The sequence below is a fragment of the Oreochromis aureus genome, linkage group 7, assembly GCF_013358895.1.
Source record: "Oreochromis aureus strain Israel breed Guangdong linkage group 7, ZZ_aureus, whole genome shotgun sequence".
Taxonomy (NCBI): domain Eukaryota; kingdom Metazoa; phylum Chordata; class Actinopteri; order Cichliformes; family Cichlidae; genus Oreochromis; species Oreochromis aureus.
The window spans coordinates 50,570,717-50,593,099 of record NC_052948.1 but is presented as its reverse complement, the minus strand read 5'-3'; the positions used below and the strand labels follow the sequence as shown (position 1 = coordinate 50,593,099).

General features: G+C 39.9%; 1 protein-coding gene across 2 annotated transcripts; it reads right to left on the bottom strand.

Moving 5' to 3' along the window:
- Nucleotides 1-3,351: 3,351 nt before the first annotated feature.
- On the bottom strand, nt 3,352-9,828 carry zgc:63972 (protein CutA homolog). Of its 2 annotated transcripts, XM_031754429.2 has the most exons (6): nt 9,454-9,828; nt 8,769-8,917; nt 7,710-7,769; nt 6,919-6,964; nt 6,775-6,824; nt 3,352-4,436 (listed from the first exon to the last, which is right to left on the bottom strand). In XM_031754429.2, exons 1-6 carry the CDS (start codon nt 9,526-9,528, stop codon nt 4,334-4,336), a joined length of 483 nt encoding a protein of 160 aa, XP_031610289.1. In that variant the 5' UTR covers nt 9,529-9,828; the 3' UTR covers nt 3,352-4,333. The 2 variants fall into 2 exon arrangements, with proteins under 2 accessions (XP_031610289.1, XP_031610290.1); XM_031754430.2 differs by lacking the exon at nt 7,710-7,769.
- Nucleotides 9,829-22,383: the final 12,555 nt, after the last annotated feature.

Below are 22,383 nucleotides of genomic sequence, written 5' to 3'. Positions count from 1 at the left end.
TTGATCAGCCATACCATGAAGCGATGAGAAAGGGTTCTTGAAGCATCAGCATGGTTTCAACCTTATAAACAGTACATTTGCATGATGACTGAAACTAGCACCACTGAGGGAACAATGGGCTGGGAGGTCAGTTCCTTGATCAGCGGACAACCGCTGCCTAAGTGAAAACCCGTAGTGATCCCCGACACAAACAAAATAATATAGTGTACGCTGTAAAGTGACAGGAGGATTGCCATGATTTATACATTGGGGGAAACCAAACAACCTCTGGCTAAATGGATGGCCCAACACAGAAGAGCTAACTCGTCATGCCAGAACTCTGCAGTCTATTCACACCTACAGGCCAGTGGACACTCTTTCAGTTATGAGGATGTACACATCCTGGACAGGGAGGAACGCTGGTTTGAGCGCGGAGTCAAGGAGGCCATTTATGTGAAAAGGGAAAGACCATCTCTGAGGAGGGGGCCTGAGGGTACATCTTTGCCATTCCCCAACTCTCTGTGAATGGTACTCATGACCATTGATCAGTGGTGTTTGATCAATGAGCCTTGATCAGTGGTTGTTGTCATGAGAATTTGCATATTAATGATCAAGGAACCAGCCCATTGTTCCCTCAGTGGTACTAGTTTCAGTCACCATGCAAATGTACTGTTTATTTGTTTACTGTTTAAATGTGCTGTTAAGGTTGGGGAAACCTGCAGTCAGCTGAGACTGAAGACGAAACATTTCTGCCACTGAAAACGCTACGTCCAGATAAACAGAATCAACTTTTAGGGATTTACTTACCTGGATGATTGAGCATGCATCAAAACTTATGAGATAGCAAGGAGGGTGGAGGAAGTGTCTGTTTCACTCACTGTTTGGTCTTGTTTTACTTTTTGTTTACTTTTACTTTCTCTAACTGTTTGATTAGGTTTATTGCTGTATTAGCAATTATATATATTATTATATATAATTATATATTAGGTATTGCTGTTTGGTTAGAGTCAGGAAAGATTATAGTGTGGGTTAAATACAAAAAAAGATTACACTCAGATCAAAAATCTCAAATAAATAATTTTATAATATTATATAAAATGTTATGTGCAGTATTGTCATCTAAATACAGTTGATCTTGTCGCTTATCAGCTGCGAAACAATACATAAGAGAAACCTACTTTCATACTAAACTTTGAAACCACTGTCATATACTATATAATAATACAAACAATTACAATAATTAGTAAAAATACACAATTTAATAACATATCAGTTATAAGGTACTAATCAACATAGCAAAAAAAAAAAAATCTAAAACAAATTGTGAGATACCTTCTATTACACTGGAAAGACGGAACAACGTCCTTTGTAAATAAATCAAAATTTGGGAAATGCTGACTACTTGGACATCTTGTTGTCTCTGCATGTGTGCTATCCTCAGTTTATTGAATTTCTCAGCGGGAGCGTCATGTTAGAAGCGTCTGTTTCTTACAGATTACTTTTAATTATCATGTTCTGAGCTCTGCATCCAATGGAGAACTTAATCAAGCACAGGAAAGAAAAACAGCCAGCCATATGTCTCTGTGTTGACACAATTTATGACAATATTCGTGCAAGGATATAAATGGTGCTTTTTCAGTTGCCAATTAGTTAAAGGATAACTCTTAATAGTCACATGTATTAAATATTAATAGCAGAGATTTTACAGTGTCTCAGTACTTTACAATAATAATGATATCATTACATGGGACAGCTATATTAAACACTTTGTTGAATGTATCTTATAATGAGCACACTGTGCAAGAGGGCTCATTATTGAACTTTATGTCAAAATACTTAAAGTAGCACTGACTAATACTGGGGCCAGACTCTTTAACTAATAAGAATTACACTGGCTGGAAATGAATAGATTATATATTAGTTCTATCACTGCAAAAACTACAGGCATTCATTCAGTATGACTCACATGTGATTGTTTAAGAATGATGTTGTGTCTGTTTGTGTATTAAAACACTGCCATCTAGTGAACATTTAATCAAACTGCATGATAATTAATTTTTTTTGTCACAACATGAACTGCAGTTTATATTTTATATAGCATCTTTTGTCATTGCACAACCATATTTACCAGCCAAGGCAAACACTGTATACACATGCACAAGTATGAATGTGGCTTACTAAAAAACATGGGATGTATACCTATGCATTGGTGTGGGTGTAGTTAGTTGAATAAAAGGAAATTCATTGAATTAACAGCCACACATGCACACTACCACCAAATGGCCTAAACTCTGGACCTGACAGGGAGGATTATTTTGGCTCCACAGACACAACACCAAACTAAACCATGTCTGCAGTTTCTTTGTTGAGGCCTCATGCCGGAAACACTTTATGCACACTCAGGCTTAGTGCATACTTCGGTTTAATGAGTAAGCTTGCACGGCTGACAAAGTTTTGCAAAAGTGCAAATGTGGGGTGGTACACCTATCAGATTTGCTATAATTACCTGGTTTTGAAATTGAATTAAGTTAAATTTTAATAGTATCTGAAAGGTTACAGGCAGCATATTTGCTCATGTACACTTTGTAAAATTCATACGGGCAACAAGACTCTTACCTGGCCTGTTCACATAATGTGCAAGTGCCATTTATTAGAAAATTAAATAAAAAAACATTTTGTACTCATCTATGAAGATCAAGGACAGCTCAACAGCTGTTTTTTCAGCTTTTAGAATTAGGAAGGAGTGCTAAAAATGGAAAACTGATATTAAAATCAAATAGATGAACTTACCCATAGTAAGTTAGATAAAAAAGATATATTTTTATCTTTAAGTGAGGTTGTGCTAATTGGTAGTAAATGTTTTATTAACACAGGCAGAGCTAATCTGGGACACTTATGCAACACGTAGGCGTGCTGTTCTTTGTTGTATTTCAGTTCACACTAATAAAGGATGTGCCCATGTGGACAGGTGTTACTCTAGAGCCTGACAGATAATCTATAAACTGTGGGTACGCACAGATTGCTCTGATACCCTGTCTTGCTGCATGCGCAGATTTCTCAGTTTGCCTATGCTTTTGGGAAGGGCTTTAAAAATACATAACTCATAACAATAAATATATTATAGGGTAATATTTCAGCATGGGCCATGCTATGTTATCTAGGTGACAGTGATTTACTAATTACTTTGGTACTGAGCTGTTTGAACATTTCTTAATGCACATAACTTATATTAAGTTAAGAAATAGGTTATTAAACCTGTATTTTACCATTATTTCATTATACACAGCATATGTATGGATGACAGGTATGGAAATATCGGAGAGAAAAGGTTTGTCCTCGAGCGGAAAAAATAATTCAAGAGATACAGCGGAATAGTATAAAATATAGATGCATTTATTACAGACGAGAGATGAGCCCATAGGTTTACAGCGAGTGTGGAGTTTAACCTTGCATAGAGGGTTTTCTTTATGCATTCACCCAAAATAGGGTGAAACTCAGTGGCCTTCTACACTATTGACATGCAGCTGGTCTCCCTTGAAGCCTTTTGCAGATGCAAAATAGAAAAGTTGGGTCTAACAAAATAGAGAGGTCAACTCAAAAACTCTGTTACAGTTGAGACAAATTATATAAATGCACACAGGCTACATTCCAGTGTGTTTAATTCCTGGCCCTACTGGACTGGTGAGCACAAAGAGAAGTGCTGCAGATTGAGGTTCCATAAAATTCACTTTTTTTTGGCACTTCCTATATGACAGTAGCAGTAAAGCATATATGCAATAATGCATAATGAAGGGCCTTTACCATGCAGGTGAGTTAAGGCAAAGTGGAAATAAGGGGCAATATGACTGTATTACTTTCTTTATTACATTATACGTCTTGATTATTGATTATTATTGTTATTTGCTATTATTATTATAACATCTTGGTTATGTGACTTGTCACATACCAGACTCAAAAAGTCTTTTTTTTTAAGTTTTAAAGTTTTTCTTAAACTGGAGAGAATGATCTGGTAACATACCATAAAAAAGAACTGATATGCTTAAAAGCACCATAAGAGTTCGTGTCCATTTCCTTACAACAGATTACCTGAGTGGAACTTTGACTCTTTCATGTCATTTTTTTTCCTTTTTACAAGCAGTGTTTGAAATCCAATCTCTGCAGTACACTTCCGGTTAAGAAGGTCAGGCCAACAAAACTGCCTTGTATTAAAACTTTAATGCTACAGAGCACTTCCTGAACTTTTAAAACCCTCCAAATCCTGGAAAAAAAAAGTTAAGAGCAACAAACACACATGGCTCAGTTTCCTTGTTTGACGGCAGTCCCGGCTGAGATTAGCTTTGGCCTTAATGAAATATCAGTCATCTGGAATGGCTTCGTCCATCCATTTCATGTACGCCAAGCTGCCGTCATCTACTGCAAGACTGAGGACTTCTGGGTTCCCGTAGGGATGTATAGACCTAAAGACACGCAAAGAACGTGTTCATATACACTCAAATCTGTTTAAAGTGGTTCTTGATTCCATTTCTTCCCATCACCTAACAGCACTGCAGTGCTTTAAAAGCCTCACGATGGAACCAATGTAGAATAGAGCTGGGCGATATAAGATTTTTTCATATCACGATATGTTTTTTTCATTTCAGGCGATAACGATATATATCACGATATAAGCCAAATAACTATATTTGTAAGATTTAAATGTGCCGTTGCTCACAAGTAAAATGTGAAATAATCAGCAGCTTGTTTTGATTTAAATATTTATTTCCCATAATAAGTTCAACAGGGCAGATGTACTTAAAGAACACGAGACTTCAGTTTCAGATAAATAAAGGCAAATATTGCAAACTACATAAAAGGCAGCCGCTAAAGTATCAATTCCACTTAGAAACAAAATATTAATTCTAAAAATAAATCTTGGTTTGTTTTACAGAAGAACAGACAAAATTGACTAACTTTTGTCAATATCAAATAAACTGAGAACTAAAAGGAAATTCTCAATCTCTCCTTGTTGTATAGCTTAGCTATTACCTCAATTAGCTGCTTGAATCCTTCATTTTCGACCGTGTTTATTGGTAGCATGTCTTTAGCAAGATGGTAGGCTATGGTAGGGCTGCACGATTTTGCAGAAAATGAGAATCACAATTTTTTTGCTTAGAATTGAGATCACGATTCTCTCACGATTTTCTTTTCCAGTATAAATATTTATTGCACTTATTAACTGCACATCAACTTCGTAACAGTTGAGACTGAACATAAAAACAATAAATGAACATAAAAACAATAAATGTCTCACATTTTGTCGTTGCCGCAAAATGTTGTACTGCTTGTAATTCCGTCTCCACCATTGCTCGACACTGTGTGTATAGAGCAGGTAGTGCAACATTTGAAAAATAGTTGCGGGACGGCACTGTGTAGCGTTTGTCTAGGGTGTTGATCATTTTCCTAAATCCCTCGTTTTGCACAGTGTTGATGGGAGCCATATCTTTAGCCAGGTGATAAGTGATAGCCTCCGTAATTTCTTTGTGCCTGCGGGAGTTCGACAGGTATAGGGAAGCGCTGTATAAGGTTCCCGTTATTGATGTTTGGGTGGTTGACTGGGACGGATTTTCTCCTGTCACTTTCTTGGCCTTTACAGCTTCGTCATCTCTCACGTGCTCTCCGTTGTTTTTACCCTGCGGCTCCGCCCTTGTCATTTGTTGAGCAGGAAGAGTGAGGGCTTGTTTTCATGCAGATTATGTCCCGGATCACAATGCGGTATAATCGTCATCTTTTTTTTTTTTTTTTTAAATCGTTGTCATTTGGAAATGAGATCGCACATAAGTATGAATTGAGATCGCGATTTTCTAACAATTAATTGTGCAGCCCTAGGCTATGGCATTCATTATGTCGCTATGTCTCTTAGCTTTTTTGTCATATGGTAAGACGCTGGAGAAAGCCGACTCAATTGACTGTTGCTGCTTCGCAGGGATTCTCCTGGTTGTTTTCAATGACGAATTAGCGCTTTCAGTATACGGAACTTCTCTGGCCCTTCCTTTCGACAATCTCTCCGGAATTGGAACCGTCATCTGTGTTCTCTTCGGTAACCTGGTCACCCAAGCTCTCGGTTGATTTTTCTCTAGCGGGCAAACTCATTTTCTCCACTGTTTGGGAAGCAGCCAGCACGGCGGCTGGCTGCTTCCCAAACAAATACACATGTGCGGCTTGGCACTTGTGCTGTACGTAACAAGTCATGTGACGTGACGCTGCGGCTGTGATTGGTTCGGCTATGCGCTACTTAATTTGGATTGGCTGTTCCTTTTTTTTTAAGACAGGAAGAGAGAGAGATGAGGTCTATTGCAATAGTTTCATTTTTCTATCGAGAAAAAGTTATTTCGCAATACATATCGTTATCGTTCTATCGTCCAGCTCTAGTGCAGAATAATGCTGACAGTACACTGAAGATGTGTGCATATGTTGTAATTATGCAGTGTTTTTAACGCTCTAATCCTGAATAGCCCGAAAAAGTGAATTGTCATGTAGAATGAGCAATCTCTAATTATAAATAGTGTGAAATACTGACGCAGAATTGCAGAAGCCGGCGGATGGGCTTTTATTAAAAACAAGACAAACCTCATCATCTGTTACTTCTATTTTTTTGTCCAAACAAAAGTATCAGTGTTCGAATGTGAATGTTTGAACTGAAAATAATGTTCAAACCGAAGCCATGAACCTGGCTTTTTTCTCCCTTTAATAACTCTTCTTCACAGAACACAAGGCGCAGTGTCCAGTGCGAGTTTGACAACGTGACAAGCCTCTTACCTCACGTAGTCCACCACCTTCTGGATCCTGGAAGTCTTTGTTTTCACCAGCTGCAACAACAAAAACATCTCATCTCACCAGTCTTGTATTTCAACATGCCCGAGTGCATGCTGATCACAGAAGGAATTGTCTCCGAGAGCTTACCATCAGGATTTCATTTGCATCCTGGATTTCTCCTTTCCAATAGAACCTAAAATGACAGAAAGTATCGGAACTGAAGCACCGCAGGGCTACTGACCGGAAAGTACAAGCAGACAAATGGAGCCTTCAAATTTAACAAAATAAGAGCTTTCATGCAAAGAACTAATAATAGTTTATTATACCCTACAGTGGCTGTCAGATTGTTCTTGATATGCTTCTGTGGTGTCAGGAGCAAAACTCCCTCTTTGTTTAAAACGTGGTTTTAAAGCACAGGAATGTCAATAAGTTTTATGCTGACATTTAAGATACGAAGATAACCGAAAGCTCACGGCATACCTGTAATAACACACCATGTCAAGTCCAAGCCAAACCTGTATTTTCACCTCTATTTTGTAAATAGGTGTTAACACTGACATTTCTATTCAGTTACTCTTATTTGTCCAAAGTTCAGCTTACTCCCCCTCTAACCTAATCGCCCCCCACCCACCGCCTTTGTGCTGTTATGCATTGACAGGAAAGCTAATCCATGCATGCAAAAACATGCCTACTTTGAAGGCTAACTGCCATTCAAGTTTCCAGCGGAAGTAAGGCTAAACAAATAAATTCAGGTGAAGCGCATTCGCTTTGTGGTTTGTGAAGAAAACAGCTTCCCCTTTGTGAACAAAGAAGCATGTGCTTTCATTGTATTTATGAGCGCGTACATGTGATGGACATGGTAACTAAGGGGAGCTTTTGTGACTGTGTGCCGGCTGGGTAGAGAGGCGTTTCAAAAATGGAGGTCAGGTGTAATTTACATTGTGGAGGTCTTGGAGAGAATGTTAACGCTGGCCGCCAACCGCCTTTCCATGATTGCCCTAAAAGAAGTAAAAAGAAAGAGAGAATGGCGAGTACGGTTGGATGTATTGGTGGAAATGAAATGAAGGAGGCTAAGAGGGAAAAGAGAAAAAAAATCAAACACAAGCCAACAGCTGTTTATCTATTAAAACTGGGCCCTTCATTATCAAGACTCATGAAGCAAGCTGAAGGGGAAGGACATCTGATGGGAATTCAAGAAAAAAAACAAACGGTAAACTAAATTTTATTACCACCTTCGCATTGCCCCCTTCCCTGAGCGAGGAGCTGTGAAGGAGGTGATTTACATATATGGAAAGCGCACTGTGGCTGTTTTCCTTGACGTGGTTAATAGATGGAATCTCATTTGCATGCAGCTAAAATGCCAACAAAGGGAGACGAGAGTGCAAACACAGCGCTCTGCTCCACTTGTTGGTTTGACAGGATTGTATCTCTTCTCCGGGCAGAAAAGGCAAACTTATGTCAGGGGAAATCACTTCAGTCACTTCAAATCTTTTACAAACCACAAGTCACACGCCAAAAAGGAGAAGCTTTAAATGAGCATCAATACTTATTTTATTTTTTCACAATTAGCAAAGTATTTTTCTTAAATCAGATGAGAAGATTGGAAAGGCTCTGTTTAATAAATGTGAAGCTATTTGGAACTTCTTGTTGCCTGGCAGCAAATGAAACTTCTGTTGTTGCACAGTTTCATAAAAACTAAACAAAACTAATAATTAAAAAAGAAAATGTGAGCAAAAGTGCTAATTAATAAGTGTTAGAGGTGTTTCCAATTTCTGAGCTAACTGGCTGGTGGCAGGTTTATAATTACTGCGCACGCCAAACAAGGGTGATAATAATGTTTTCAGCTGAACAAGAAAAGGCATAAATATTCTTTCACTTTGTGGAAACACTGAAAAAAAATAATTAAGGTGCATGACACCTTAGGACACTGAAAAATGCAATGCAAGTGTTTAAAAAGACAAAAAAGACCAAAAAAAGACCAAAAAAAAGCACCATACCTGCCAACGTGCTTTGCTGTTTGCTCATTGGGAGTGTTGATGACAAGGACAGAGTAGTGACCTGGTACATAGCTCCCTGTGAATACAGAATGAAGCTGGACCCCAATGGACCACAACCCAGGGTACATGCACACCAGCAGGATCAAGAACTAGAAGGGGATTTGTGAGTGGAATAGGACAGGGCTGTCAAACGCTGACATCTCAGACACTGCAAGAGCTGGGTAATGTTTATAAAGCCTGTCTATAATTATTACCACATTTAGATGTCAAACTTATTTTTTTCCTCTTTTTTTATGCTGGGATGAAGGAAAGTTATAACTCAATTTAATTATCCACTGGCCTCTGTAGGGATTGCCATGTTTGGATTGGATTCAGTATTTATCCTCTTATTATTTGGCACTGTCTGTCACAGATAAATTAGTATTGGACTTGGCTTGGACACAGTGACCAATTTATAAGCTGCCCTACTTCTCCGTATAGCACTGCTTCACAGCCCGGCACAGATGCACGTAAAATCCTCCATCTCCCCCCAAACAAGTCATTGTAAAGCAGGCTGAATTTTTTTTTTATTTTAAATTAGCGGCCAACATTAAAGCACCAGCTGTCACCAGGCCAACTCACAACTTTTACCAGACTTTTCGTTAAAACAGAAACGTTCATGTAATTCCACAAAATAATATCTCACCAAACACGACACGAGCAGCACCGAGCGAAAGTTCAAGACGACCTCTTTATGGCACCGCTGGAAGAGCCACTCCATCCTGCTGGCTCTGACTAATATCCTGCTCCGGAGCCCGGCCAGTTTAGACAGTGCAGGGGGGGACTAACTGTGCCAAACTTCGCCCATTTAAACCGCTAACACTGTCACTCGTGATAACTAGTGTTACGACATTATTTTTTTAGAACTTTGTCAGTCCTGCTTAGCACGAATTTAGTGAGAGAAAACACGCTAAATACTTGCTAACTTTAAATAAGAAGCGTATACAGTAAAGTTGACAGGTAGGTTGAATAGACAAATACAGTGACAAATCTCTGCCCCTTTCAATTGGTTGCCTATGACTTCCTGCCACTCCGGCGACCAATAAAATTGCTAGTTCACGTCCAGTGCTCTGCTTCCGGGCCTGGAGCATAATCGGCTTTGCTATCTTGCTAGATAAACACGTCTCCCATGGATTGTGCTGAAAACATTATGACAAAGCCACAAATCTTTAAGGTTACTTTAATTTGATTTATTTCAAGCTGAAATAGAAAAATGAAGTCCTTTTGTCAGAAGACCTTTTTTCTCATTTAATCTCCTATAACGCGCTCTTATCCACAACCCCCGAAAATATATGACGTTTTTTATACATCAAGCTTATAGGCTCGTTTTTATATTACCCTCTCCATTTTGGGACATTTTGACTTGGTTTTACTCTTTATTTGTCAGGGACCATGCACAAAATCACTGATCTCGCAAGACAAAGGATGACTTGTTCCAGATGTAGCAACTAACTTTCATTTTGCAGTCCCCAGGCGGGTACACACAATAATAAATAAGAAATAAAATAAAAGTACATATCCAAGATGCAACTGAGTGTAACAAAGTCAACTATGCACAAGTATGAAAAAACAAAACAAAACAAAAAAACCATTGACCCACAAAGCTTCATACCTGCAGAGCTGTGAAAAACCTGTACTTCCTGATTTCGATGTTGTTGTTGTTCGCATTTTAGTCGCACTTGTACATTTCAGCTCATCAAACAAATCTGAATGTTAAGATATAATGAATTCATAAGTGCAGTTTTTTAAATTATTATTTCATGTATTAGGGGAAAACCTACCTGACCTTTGTGTAAAAAAATAATACCCCCCCTTGTTAAACCACAAGTTTTAATTTAATTTTTTTGCCTGTCCTGTCTGGCAGTGTAGCAAGAATTATTGTCTAAAGGCCAAGAAAAATGCCCCACACATTTACTTTCCCAAGTGGAGCTTTACGCCTTTTGCTATACCCCTCCACTTGATAGTCAGAGTTTATTAGATTTTTATTGGGTTTTTTTATTTTTATTTTCAGTTACTATAATCAGAACAGACAGAACTGGGGACTGCAAAGAGTAAAAAAAGGGACCGAAAGGTTTGGAAGAAAGTTAACAGAAGGAGAGGGAGAGAAAAATAGAGGAGAAGAGGGATAGAGAGAGGAAAGACACTGAAAATCTGCATCACCACTTGCTGAAAAGAAAACAGCAAAAAAACCAAAAAAGAAACACAGCAGGGAAACCTCAGCAACAAACAACATATGCAAAAGGAACAGTAAGTAATAAATATTAAATGTTACTGAGCAGCACACAGTACTAAGATTACATGATATGTTTAGAGGCAGCAGCCGACCAAGATAGAGTGCGTCTGTGCATACCTGTTTGTACATCTGTGTGTGTGAGTGCACTTGTATTCATAAGATTTTTCTACGTAAATGTCTAATATTGAGTGTAGGGAGCCATAGCCCTGCCCCCAAAGACATGAAGCAGGCATGGAGGAGATCTGGGTCCCAGCCATCCAGAGGCACGAGAGCCCAAGGAGGATCATCGCAGGGGCATTCGTGCCACCCACCTAGAAAAGAGCTGAGGGGTGCCTTCTGCACCCAGCAGCCACGGTGCAGAAGGCACAGGGGGCCGCAGTGGCGAACCCGCAGGCTCTGCTGGCAGCATGCCTCACAATCTCAAGAAACTCAGATCATTGAGCTCTATTGGTCTGGAAAGGGTTACAAAGCCATTTCTAAGGCACTGGGACTCCAGTGAACCATGGTGAAAGCCATTATTCACAAATGGAGAAATCTTAGAACAGTGGTGAAGCTTCCCTGGAGTGGCTGGCATATCAAAATTACTCCAGAGTTCCAAGGCGAAAACCTCTGCTGGCCAAAAAGAACACAAAGGCTCATCTCACATTTGCCAAAAAAATCTTGATAATCCTCAAGACCTTTGGGAAAATACCCTGTGGACTGACGAGACAAAAGTTGAACTTTCTGGAAAGTTTGCGTCCCGTTACATCTGGTGTAAAACTGTCACTAAGACATAAAGAAAACATCATGCCAACAGTCAAACATGGTGTCGGTAGTGCCATGGTTTTGGGGATGATTTCTGCTTCGTCAGCTGGGCTACCTGCTGTAATTGATGGAAAATAATGGCTAAAATGACGGTTTGGGAGTGACCTTGTCAGACTGAAATCCAATTGAGATTCTTTGTCAGGACCTTAAACAGACCGTTCATGCTTGAAAAACCTCCAGTGTAGCTGGATAAAAACAATTCTGCAAATAGGAATTGGCCAAAGTTCCTCCACAGCGAAAGCCTCATTGCCAGTTATCACAAATACTTGATTGCAGTTCTTGCTGCTAAAGGTGGCACAACCAGTCATTAGGTTTAGGAGGCAATTACTTTTTCGACACAGAGCCGAGTAAGGTTTGCATAGCTTTTTCTTCTTAGTAAATGAAATCATCATTTAAGAACTGCATTTTGTATTTACTCACTTTATCTCTGTGTAATGAGTTTGTTAATTATTGTGACAAATATGCAAAAAACAAACAAGCAGATTTTCAGAGCATTGTATAAACATCCTTATTAAGCATCAACACTATGCCAGGATAAAAATCAGGATGAGAAAAGTTAAAAAAAATGTAAGGATCTTTACATGAAAACTCTGTCATTCAACTAGTTTTCTGATTAAGCCCTTACCTAGACTACAAAACCAATTATCTTGTAAAATATGATACATTTTGCAACACATTTAGCATCATAAACTGTGCAATAATGTAAAGTTGTTGACTACAGAGTACCTTGATTTGTGGCAACACTGAAATGCTGCTCGAGCAAATATTACTGTGAGTGCTTGTCATAGACAAAACTGTTAAAGACATAGCATGAAAGTGCTGTGTGATTGTCTGAACGAGGCTTTTTAAGTGGTCAGCTACAGTAGAAAAGTGATCTATAAATACCAGTATATTTACCGTTTACTTTAAACGGCTCTGTTAGGGTTCTCTACATTATCACCTGAAAATGGTGCAAACTGAACATTTGGTTGCCATAGTGCTTTTCTACATGTGTGTGGTTAAAAAAGGTCAGAAGAGGTTAAATCTTCAGCAACACTTGCAGCATAAAGAACAGCTTTCCTGCTCGACTGACGCATTTCGGCTTATCATCGCAGACCATGTGATGACTCTGAATGCTGTCAAGCATTAAAGTTTTTCTCTATACTGCAAGTGCTGTTACATTTTAACCTCTTCAGAGTTTTTTTATGCACCTTGGAAGGAGATGAAGTTCTGCCAGAAACCTCTACTAACAAAAAAAACAAAAAACACAACCAAGGTTCCTATTCCTAGTGCCTGGAAGTTGTACGGCTGATTTAAAAGTAAAATCAATATGACAACAAACTGTCCACATATAATATTAATAAGGCAGTAAAAAACAAAACCATCAGCATCACACCTCTAAACCATCCCCTGCACTCAACTTTAAAGAATCGAAACTAGTGCTCAGATGTTAAAATGCCAAAGACACCTTTGATGCAAATACTTTTTTTGGATAGAAGGTAGAGATGGATAGGAAATACAGTAGAGAGCCACAGGTCGGATTTTAACCCAGGCCACTGGGTTCCAGCCACGGGGAATGTCGTTGTGGAGCTAAACGGGCACCAACAAACGCTTTTTAATGTATAAAGAATACCAACAGTCTGACACAGTCTGTTGCGTTCAGTGGCATGTGGTGATAAACAAGCACATTTATTTCACATTGTACATTTTCATCTTCTTAGAAAATAATCAGTGCTTAAAAAACACACACACAAACTAAAATGTCGTGCCAAAGAAATCCTAATCTTACAATTTTTGTGACTCACTCACACGCAGACACGCAGATGGGGGTACGGGTACCGCGCGGCTTCACAGAATGTGCGAGTGAGCAACGCCTCACATAACATATGCAGAAAAAAAAAGGGGAAAAAAAAAACTTCAGTTGGCACGTGAAACTGCCAAGTCTGGTGGAAACAGTATATAAATAGAAAAAACAGAAAGGAAATTACGTCAGCATGACACTAAATTTGTCTGCGGGGCATAAATTTAATATTAGGCTCTGACGAGATGCCACTGATACAAATCAGTAAAAAGATTTATATACTTTCTTTCCCAGAAAAAGAAAAAGAAAAAAAAGAAGCAGTTTTGTACAGGATGCCCACATGGGGGAGTTGTGGTTGCATCTACAGGCTCCTTCTCGCCTCCTCTACTTCCACTGTGAATAAATCAAATACAGAGTACTCATTTAGCATGTATAAAACTCTCGACTAAAATGAAATGTAAATGTTCCAACACAGCAAACTGCATGACTCATCCTATTCCCACCCCACCTTTTTTTTTCTCTGACCTCTCCCCCTGCTAGCTTGTGTATTTTGTTTTGCTCGTCCCCCCCACTCCACTCAACCCTTTCAATTCCTCCATTGGACAAGCACAGATCAGAGCTTGAACAGCAGGGGGCGCCACAAGAGACAATGCCTCAGAACAAACCAATTTATTTCCCCGAAGCTCACACAGGCTTCATTTGAGAGCCCATCAGAGAGCTCCAATAGAGCCACTTAAGCCACTGTTCCCCAACATGAAAGAAAGCAACCAAAATAGAGAGAGATAGAGGAAGAAAGCTGAGGAGCTGGCGAAGAGGCGTTTGATCTGCTTGTTCTAGGGCGTCACTCAAAGCCCTCCCCCCGGAGGAGCGTAGAGGCCTGTTTGTCCCTTAGAAGTCTAATGTGAAAAATAAGATACATCTTTATTTCCGTCCGTGCTTCTTGACTGTTTGTATGTAATGAGGCCACAAGGTCCACAGTGCAAGAGCGAAGAGAGGGTGAAAAAAAGAAGGAGGAAAAAAAAGCACAAAAGGATGTGGCAACGGGTGCCATTTCTAATTTGCCATTAAACTGAATCACTGAAAGAAAACAAATTATAGCCACGAGAACTGGAGAGTTTAGGAGAGAGAGAGAACAGATAACTCTGTGTGAACAAGGAAACAGGGGTTACGGAAAATGAAAACTCAGAGAGCTACAGTTCCAAGAATTCTGCAGCCTCTCTCTGCTGTTGTCTTCTTCCCTGTGTGGCAGTGCCATTACAGCATTGATTGAGGGTGGGAGGGGGTAGAGGTAGGGAACAGGCAGACAAAGAAACTGGACACACTACTGGACACTCAAAGGTCAGATAGGTCCTAATTGTTGGACTTTCTAGGCTGTGATTACCTAGGCTGGTCCTCCCAAAGAGGTTAATTAAAGAAGTCACAGGGGCTGGAGCAGGGAAGTGTCTCTATCACTGCTGCGAACCCTGGAGACCCCTCCATCCTCTCAGAGAGACATGGCTATCCGTCACAGCTGATTTCTGGGCTGCCTTGGCTCCTGCTGGTTCTACAGAAATCCCAGAGTGGCTGAAAACACAGGAGTGCATAGCAGCACCACAACACTGACAAGCAGCAAAAAAGAAAAAAAAAGAAAAAAGAAGACATCCCCTGCTGAAGTCCCTCAGGTAATGAAACCCACCCTCTCTCAAGGATCAGAAAAACACCATATCTTGTCATCTTTCGCCTATTCTCTCCCTTCTCTTTTGCCCCCTATGTCACAACCGGTGAAACACACAAAGCCCATTCCTCAGAAAACTGAACTGTCACATTATTTATTTCTTCTGCACTTGTCAAAAATCTTGCGAGAAGAAAACCCAGAGCTTTTTAGTTTTTTTTATATTTGTCGAGCAACATCGGCACATTTTTCCAGATCCAGAGCCTGAATTTAAGCTCGGTGTTTTCAGTGAGCAGAATGAAGGGAAGATTAATAAAAATAGAAGAGACAAGAGAGAGATGTGCAGCAGTTTTGCTTCTTTTGGTTTGAGAGAGGACAAAGTGCCCTGGAGCAGTTTTACAGGGGAAAAAAAAAAGAAAAGTTAAACAATATAATTCTGTTCTTGCAGAGTTCACCTGCAGCGATGGTGACGGGCTTAAATCACATCACTCTCGTTTGGTCGAGAGGGTGAAACCTTTCTTGAGTGCGGGCGGCCACCTCCGCCACAGAAAGACCCGGGCTTCCTTATTACACTTTCTTCACCGAGCCGTCTGCAGCATAACCGTTCCTTGTGCTGACGCAGGTAGAATGAGCTCATTCCCCCTCTCCATTCACAGGCTGAGTGCACCAAAATTCAGAGAAGGGAGAAGGCATAATAAGCTCAGGCTCCAAGTTAGTGTAGCTGCAGGCAATAACATGTGGACTTAAAGGGCTGTGTGCGTGTGTGAAAGGAGGCTACAACTGCAACAGAAAAAAAGAGGAAAAAACTCTCTCAACTGGACTATTTCTAGTTCACTAATCCTTAAGTATACTTTAAATATTTTTCCACAGTGGACGCAGTGATTGATGATACCTGAATTTGAAATCATGAAGTGAAATCCATAGTGATTTTGGTGGCGATGTTGAAAACTGAACAAAACAGGGGTTTATACTTCTTGTGTCTCCAACACTGCACATAATAAGTATTTCCTGCTAAAAATGTTTAAAGGTTCCTGTCTGCAAAATTTCTGCCTGCAAAGGCAAGGTCACTTGGAAAAAAACATGCTGCTTAAAAAAGAAAAGAAAAAATCAATACACTCATTGACGCACCATCCAGTGCAGATCTAACTTTGAGCTTTGTGTATAGTCAAGCTGGAAGTGCATGCGTGTTGGTGCGTGTGTGCGAGAGAGACGTGCAACCATCAGAAGTTATGTTATGGAAATGCTGGAATCACCATAAAAAGGGCAGCCAGAGGCATGCTTAGGGCAACCTTTTAGAGACCGTAATCAGCCTGCCAACTGCCTTTGCTCCTATTTACCCTATTTATGAGTCACCTCTAAACCTGCAACCACTTCATCTAATCTCCTCGCCTCCGTCTTCATCCTCTCTGCAAAGAAAGCAGCAGTTCCACTCCTGGATAAAGTTTTTTCCACAGCAGCTTTGTTTAGCTCAGCTTATTATTCAGACCTTCACTGCTGGTCAGCTGATAACCTCCAACTGCTGTGAGCAATTAAGCAGACTTTGCCTCTACTGTATAGTATCTAGAAGGAAAAGAGCCCTTTTGAGCCAGAGGAGAAATAGAGCAGTTAAGGTCAGGAGAGAACCAGGAGGAAAATGGGAGCAGAGAATAAAGAGATAAGTGGGTGAAGGGATGGACAGAGGACCATTTTGTGGTCATTCAAAAGGAAATCGATGCTAATGAATGGGTTGGTTCAAGCTTTGTGGTGATAAGGAAATGACCAGTTAAAGAGGATGCTGCAGAGTGTGTGTGTGAGTGTCTGTGTGTGACCAGAAACCAATAAGGATGTTTGGCATCAAGGAAGAACAACAGCAGTGTTGCAAAGTACAGCAAACACAGGTGTCCAGACCCATTAGGAAGCAGTCTAAACTAAAGGCCCGGTCAATATCTAGAGTGTTGCATTGATTAAGTGACTTTGACTGGTTTGCTGTGGTTGAAATGTTTCAGACGATGCAGATTATTATCAGTTTCCAATCAAAACATAACACTGGTGCTGTATTGATTGAGCTTCAAAAGGCCTTTTCATATTGTAGACCATTCTATACATTCTATGTTAGAAACAAACCTGGAAGATATTGACTTAGATGATATATGTTTAATGTGCTTTAAGTCTCATCTGGAAGAAAGAAAGCAGTATACGGAATTAAACAATAATTCTACAATGTTACTTGTGGTGTACCACAAGGATCTATTTTAGGTCCTTTACTTTTTTCTACGTATATTAATATATCTCAGGCTGTTTCTTGTGACATTTTTTTTATGCAGATGATTCTACTCTAATAGTTACTGGGAAAAAATCTTAAGGATGTTGAATTTAAATCGTCTCCAGAATGTGTTAGGAATAGGCTCAAAAAACTCTAAAAAAAAAGAGAAGCTTTCGTTACATTTAGGGCGAACTATCTACTTTTTGAAAGTAGCCAAAAGTTATAACAATAACTTTTGATAATAACAATAGAGCAATAATAAATATGTCATATGTTATTTCAAGGGCAAAACCACGAAACTTTAGATGCAGTGCTACAAAATTTAAAAATATAATGTAAAAAATATTCCATCTAAGTATTTTTTTACAGTTAAGATGTAAAGCACTACTTAACAAATTGAGGATTGTGGCTAATTTACCTTGCTGTTGCTTAGCATGTTTTCTCTTCAAAAACTGTTTCCGAAAAAGGTCCAAAAATGGATCTTTATGATTACTTTTAAGTGCTCCTTATCCTGGGAGTATCATGGTCTAAATAGTTCTAAATGTGTCTGTGATATTTTGTTGGTTTGTGATATGTATTGGAATGAAATAAAATGAATAAATCAACCATTCAACCATTCAAATAAACTAAATATTAACTCATACCAGAGTTAGAATTGAAAGAGCCAAACAAAACATGCAGCCGGTGTTAGGAAAAGCCTTAGTTTTATGTCAACTTTCACACTCCTTAGTCTCATCCAACATGGACAGATTGTACTTTAAAAAAAAAGAAAGAATAAAAAAGAAAAAGAAAAAGCTTCGGTCTGCTCTGCCTCTCAAAAGCTGTTATGTTTTGTCATGTGGAACAATACAGTGGATCTTTATCCAGCTGCAGCTTGTTCACAAACACCATCAAAGCTGCACCGTGAACATGAGAAACACCACACATTTATTTACCTTATAATAAGTTTGTTTGGCTTAACGAGATTCCCGTGGGGAGGATGACATGGCTACGATTTACCAAGCTAGACTGAATCAGGTGCGGCTGCCTTGCTGGGGTGAGGTTGTTCTCCAGAAAGTGCTAATTAAAGTGGGAAGGTGTTTAAAAATGCTACAAATTAGCTGTGTCCCAGTGGTATCAAGAATTTTGCAGGTTGCATGAGAGGAAAAAAAAAAAGGTTTCTTAATTCTGCCTATTTATCTGCGCGTATCTGTTGGCCTCAACACATTCACAGTGCTACGATGATTAGAGTTGGGCGGGTGGAGGTTTTGCAGCAGATAACAATGGAAGCAGGAGCGGCGGAGATCAAACGATTTTTATTTCTGTTGTAACTGGGAGAAGGAGGCTCCTTCGGTGTCTCTTGTGGGACTGCTGCTCCAGATTCTGATACCCATTTTCCCTTTGTTTTCTCTCTTGGCCCTTTGAAATATTTAGCGTGAATCCGTGACTAACACATACAGACGTCAAGTGTGCGCTTGTGTATGTGCTCACACATCGTCTACGATCGCTACTCTCCCTCCAGGCGTCAGACATCAACTGTGCCTCACAACATCTGGATGTGGACAGCCTTTCCCTCAGGACATACAAGAGCACTTCTCCATTTTAGCATAGCATCCTGGGGGACTGCTTCTTTCAGCCCACCCCTTGGCCTCTCATTCTATTTTACCACTGGAGGCTCCACTGAGGAATATCCCGTCAACAACATTTCCTCTCCCATTCTTTTCTTTTCCATCTATCTTGCCCTTTTTTGAAGCAGTGCAACCACATCCTCCCCTCATGGATTGGCCTGCCTCTCTAGAGTCTTCACCAAACAGTCACTAACAGTGTGACCTTATAGTTGACCTGTTTAAAAGGTGGCCATATTTACTGTTTGCAAAAACAGGTCAAACATGAGCTATTTGCAGGTCTTCAGTCTGGAGCATATAAAATATGACCTCCCACTAGAGCAGCACACCACAAGTCCACCATGCTGCTGTAGCTCAGCAGTCCCAAGCATGGCCTTTAACCTCAGCAGAGCGTAACCTCGACGAACCTCCCTGCAATCTGTACCACCTTGTTAGTGCACAGTCACCATCTGAGGCCTGTAGTATTAGGTATTCTAATGCATGTCTTGTTATCCATATAGATGAGAGAAGGAACAGAGCAACAGATGGCCGGGGAAAGTGGGAGTCACAAAAACAGAAATCATCCTCCAGAAATGGGAAGATCACATGCATCCTCTGCACACACCTAGAGACTCACACACGGACACACACGGACACACACGACACTCTCCAGCACCAAATGTTTCACCACTTTCCAATTCTGCTCGATTCTTTGCAGCATCTTGGCGGTGATCCAGTCAGCCGATTGTGTGTAAAAGTTGCACAGGGGGCTGCCAGCTGAGATTTAATCTCTGCTCCCTCTCTCCACGAGCTTCCTGCTGGATCTGTTATCGCCACGTCTGAGAGATATTAAAGAGTATCAATAATATGGTTATTTCCCAGATAGGAATCTTCAGAAACTATGAGCGCTCCAACGCTATGCCCTGTAGGTTTTTAAACCACCAGAACATTTTATTAACTATTTGCAAACATGGCTAGCTTCCATCGCTGGAGGAATCCCACATCCAATTTCAAAGGATTTATCTTCTCATAAAAGACATTTGCAAAGGTAATTGGGGATTTATTTGTATATGCAATGCCACTTGATTTGTTTAAGATTAGCAAGATGTGCATATATGTACACAGAAAAAAAATCTTGTCAGTTAATGGACCACAGCATTGCAAGCATTAACTGACATGTCTTTTTATATTTTAATAAATAAAACCAAACACATGCAAAAACAAACAAGCAACAATTCTGCACTTACATTCTGTACGAAAACCTGCCTATCATTTTTTTTAAAGACTGATAGTCATAAATTGTTTATTAATCCCGTATAAGACATTAGGTAAGATATGCTCTTAGCTGGAAAATAGATCCATTAGTGTGTAACTGCATGAAAGGAAGGAAAAAGAGAAAGGAAAAAAAAAACCTTAAAAGGTTTTTCTATTGCATCAGTTAGCTTATATTTGTCAGAGCTGCCTGGCAAGAGGGGAATGTCAACAGCATGAGCAAACAAGACAGAATGAGCTGCACTGTAGGTAAAGTCGAGGCTATGTACAGTATAAGGTGTTCTTTAGAATTTTCTTGGCTTGTCTACACGACATCAGCTTCATTTTGTAATGTGACTCTATTCAATTCAATTCAATTCAGTCCACTTATCCAATTCAGGGTTGCGGGGATCTGGAGCCTATCCCAGTTACCACAGGGAGAGAGGCAGGGTACACCTAGAACAGGTTGCCAGTCTGTCACAGGGCTAACACAAAGAGACAGGCAACCATTCACACTCACATTCACACCTATGAGCAATTTAGAATGACCAATTAACCTGACCCTACTAACTGCATGGCTTTGAACTGTGGGACGAAGCCAAATTACCCGGAGAGAAAGCATGCAGATATGAGGACAATGTGCAAACTACAGAAAGTAGATTCAAACCCAGAAGCTTCTTGCTGTGAGGCTAACCACTGCACCACTACTGCCCTCTCAATTACAGCCATACGACCCTGAGCATGCGGGATCTCATCAGTTCAGTTCAGATTAATTCTATTTATATAGTGCCAAATTACAACAACAGTTGCCTCAAGGCACTTTATATTGTAAGGTCAAGACTCCAATAATAGAGAGAAAAACACAACAATCAGACAATCGTATGAACAAGCACTTGGCAACAGTTGGAAGAAAAAACTCACTTTTAACAGGAAGAAACCCCAAGCAGAACCAAGCTCAGCAAGTGGCAGCCATCTGTCGGTTTGGTGTGAGGAGAGGAAAACAGAACAAGAGACACACTGTGGAAGAAAGCAAGAGTTTCATATTAACCAATGATTAAATGCAGAATGGACTATAAACACACAGAGAGTGAAAAGAGGTGAGTGAAGAAGAAACACTCCAGCCCTCAGGAGACTATGCCTATTACAGCATAACTAAGGAAGAACCCAGGCCCTAACTACAAGCTTTATCAAAAAGGAAAGTTTTAAGTCGATTTTTGAAAGAAGAGGGTGTCTGTCTCCTGAATCTAAACTGGGAGATGATTCCACAGAAGAGGGGTCTGAAAGCCTCCCATTCTACTTTGAAATACCTTGAAACAACAAGTAAGCCTGCAGTCTGAGATCGAAGTGCTCTAATGTGTTGACACGATAGTATGAAGATAAGATGGGGCCTGATTATTCAGGACCATTTATGTGAAGATATAGATTTTAAATTCAGTTCTGGTTTTAAAAGAAAGTCAGTGAAGAGAAGCCAATATGGGATAAATGTGGTCTCTCTTTCTAGTCCTTGTCAACAGGAAGCTTTTCAGGGAATTTGTAGGACATCCTGATAGTAATGTATTACAGTAGTCCAGCTTAGAAGTAATAAATACATGAACTAGTTTTTCAGCATCAGGCTGAGACCGGATGTTTCTAATTTTAGAGATATTACACAAATACAAAAAAGCAGTGGTACATATTTGTTTAATATGTGCAGTGAAAGACATATGACTCCATGATTCCCCACAGTGTTGCTGGAGGCAAAGGTAATGCCACCCAGATTAAGTATTGGGTTACAGAGACCATGTTTTTAGAATTTTTTGGCCTGAGTGCAATAACCTCAGTTTTATCTGAATTTGAAAGCTAAAAATTAGAGTTCATCCAGGTCTTCATGTCTTTAAAACACACAGTTTAACTAAAAACTCTATGGCCTGCTTTTCCAATGTGACACAATGAAGATGGACGAGCTGCCCCGAGATGCGCTCTGTGCTCTGTTTTGTTCAATCTTTCCCTCTGAGGGTTTCTGCTGCCACACGCCTGCTTGGGCTACATTTAA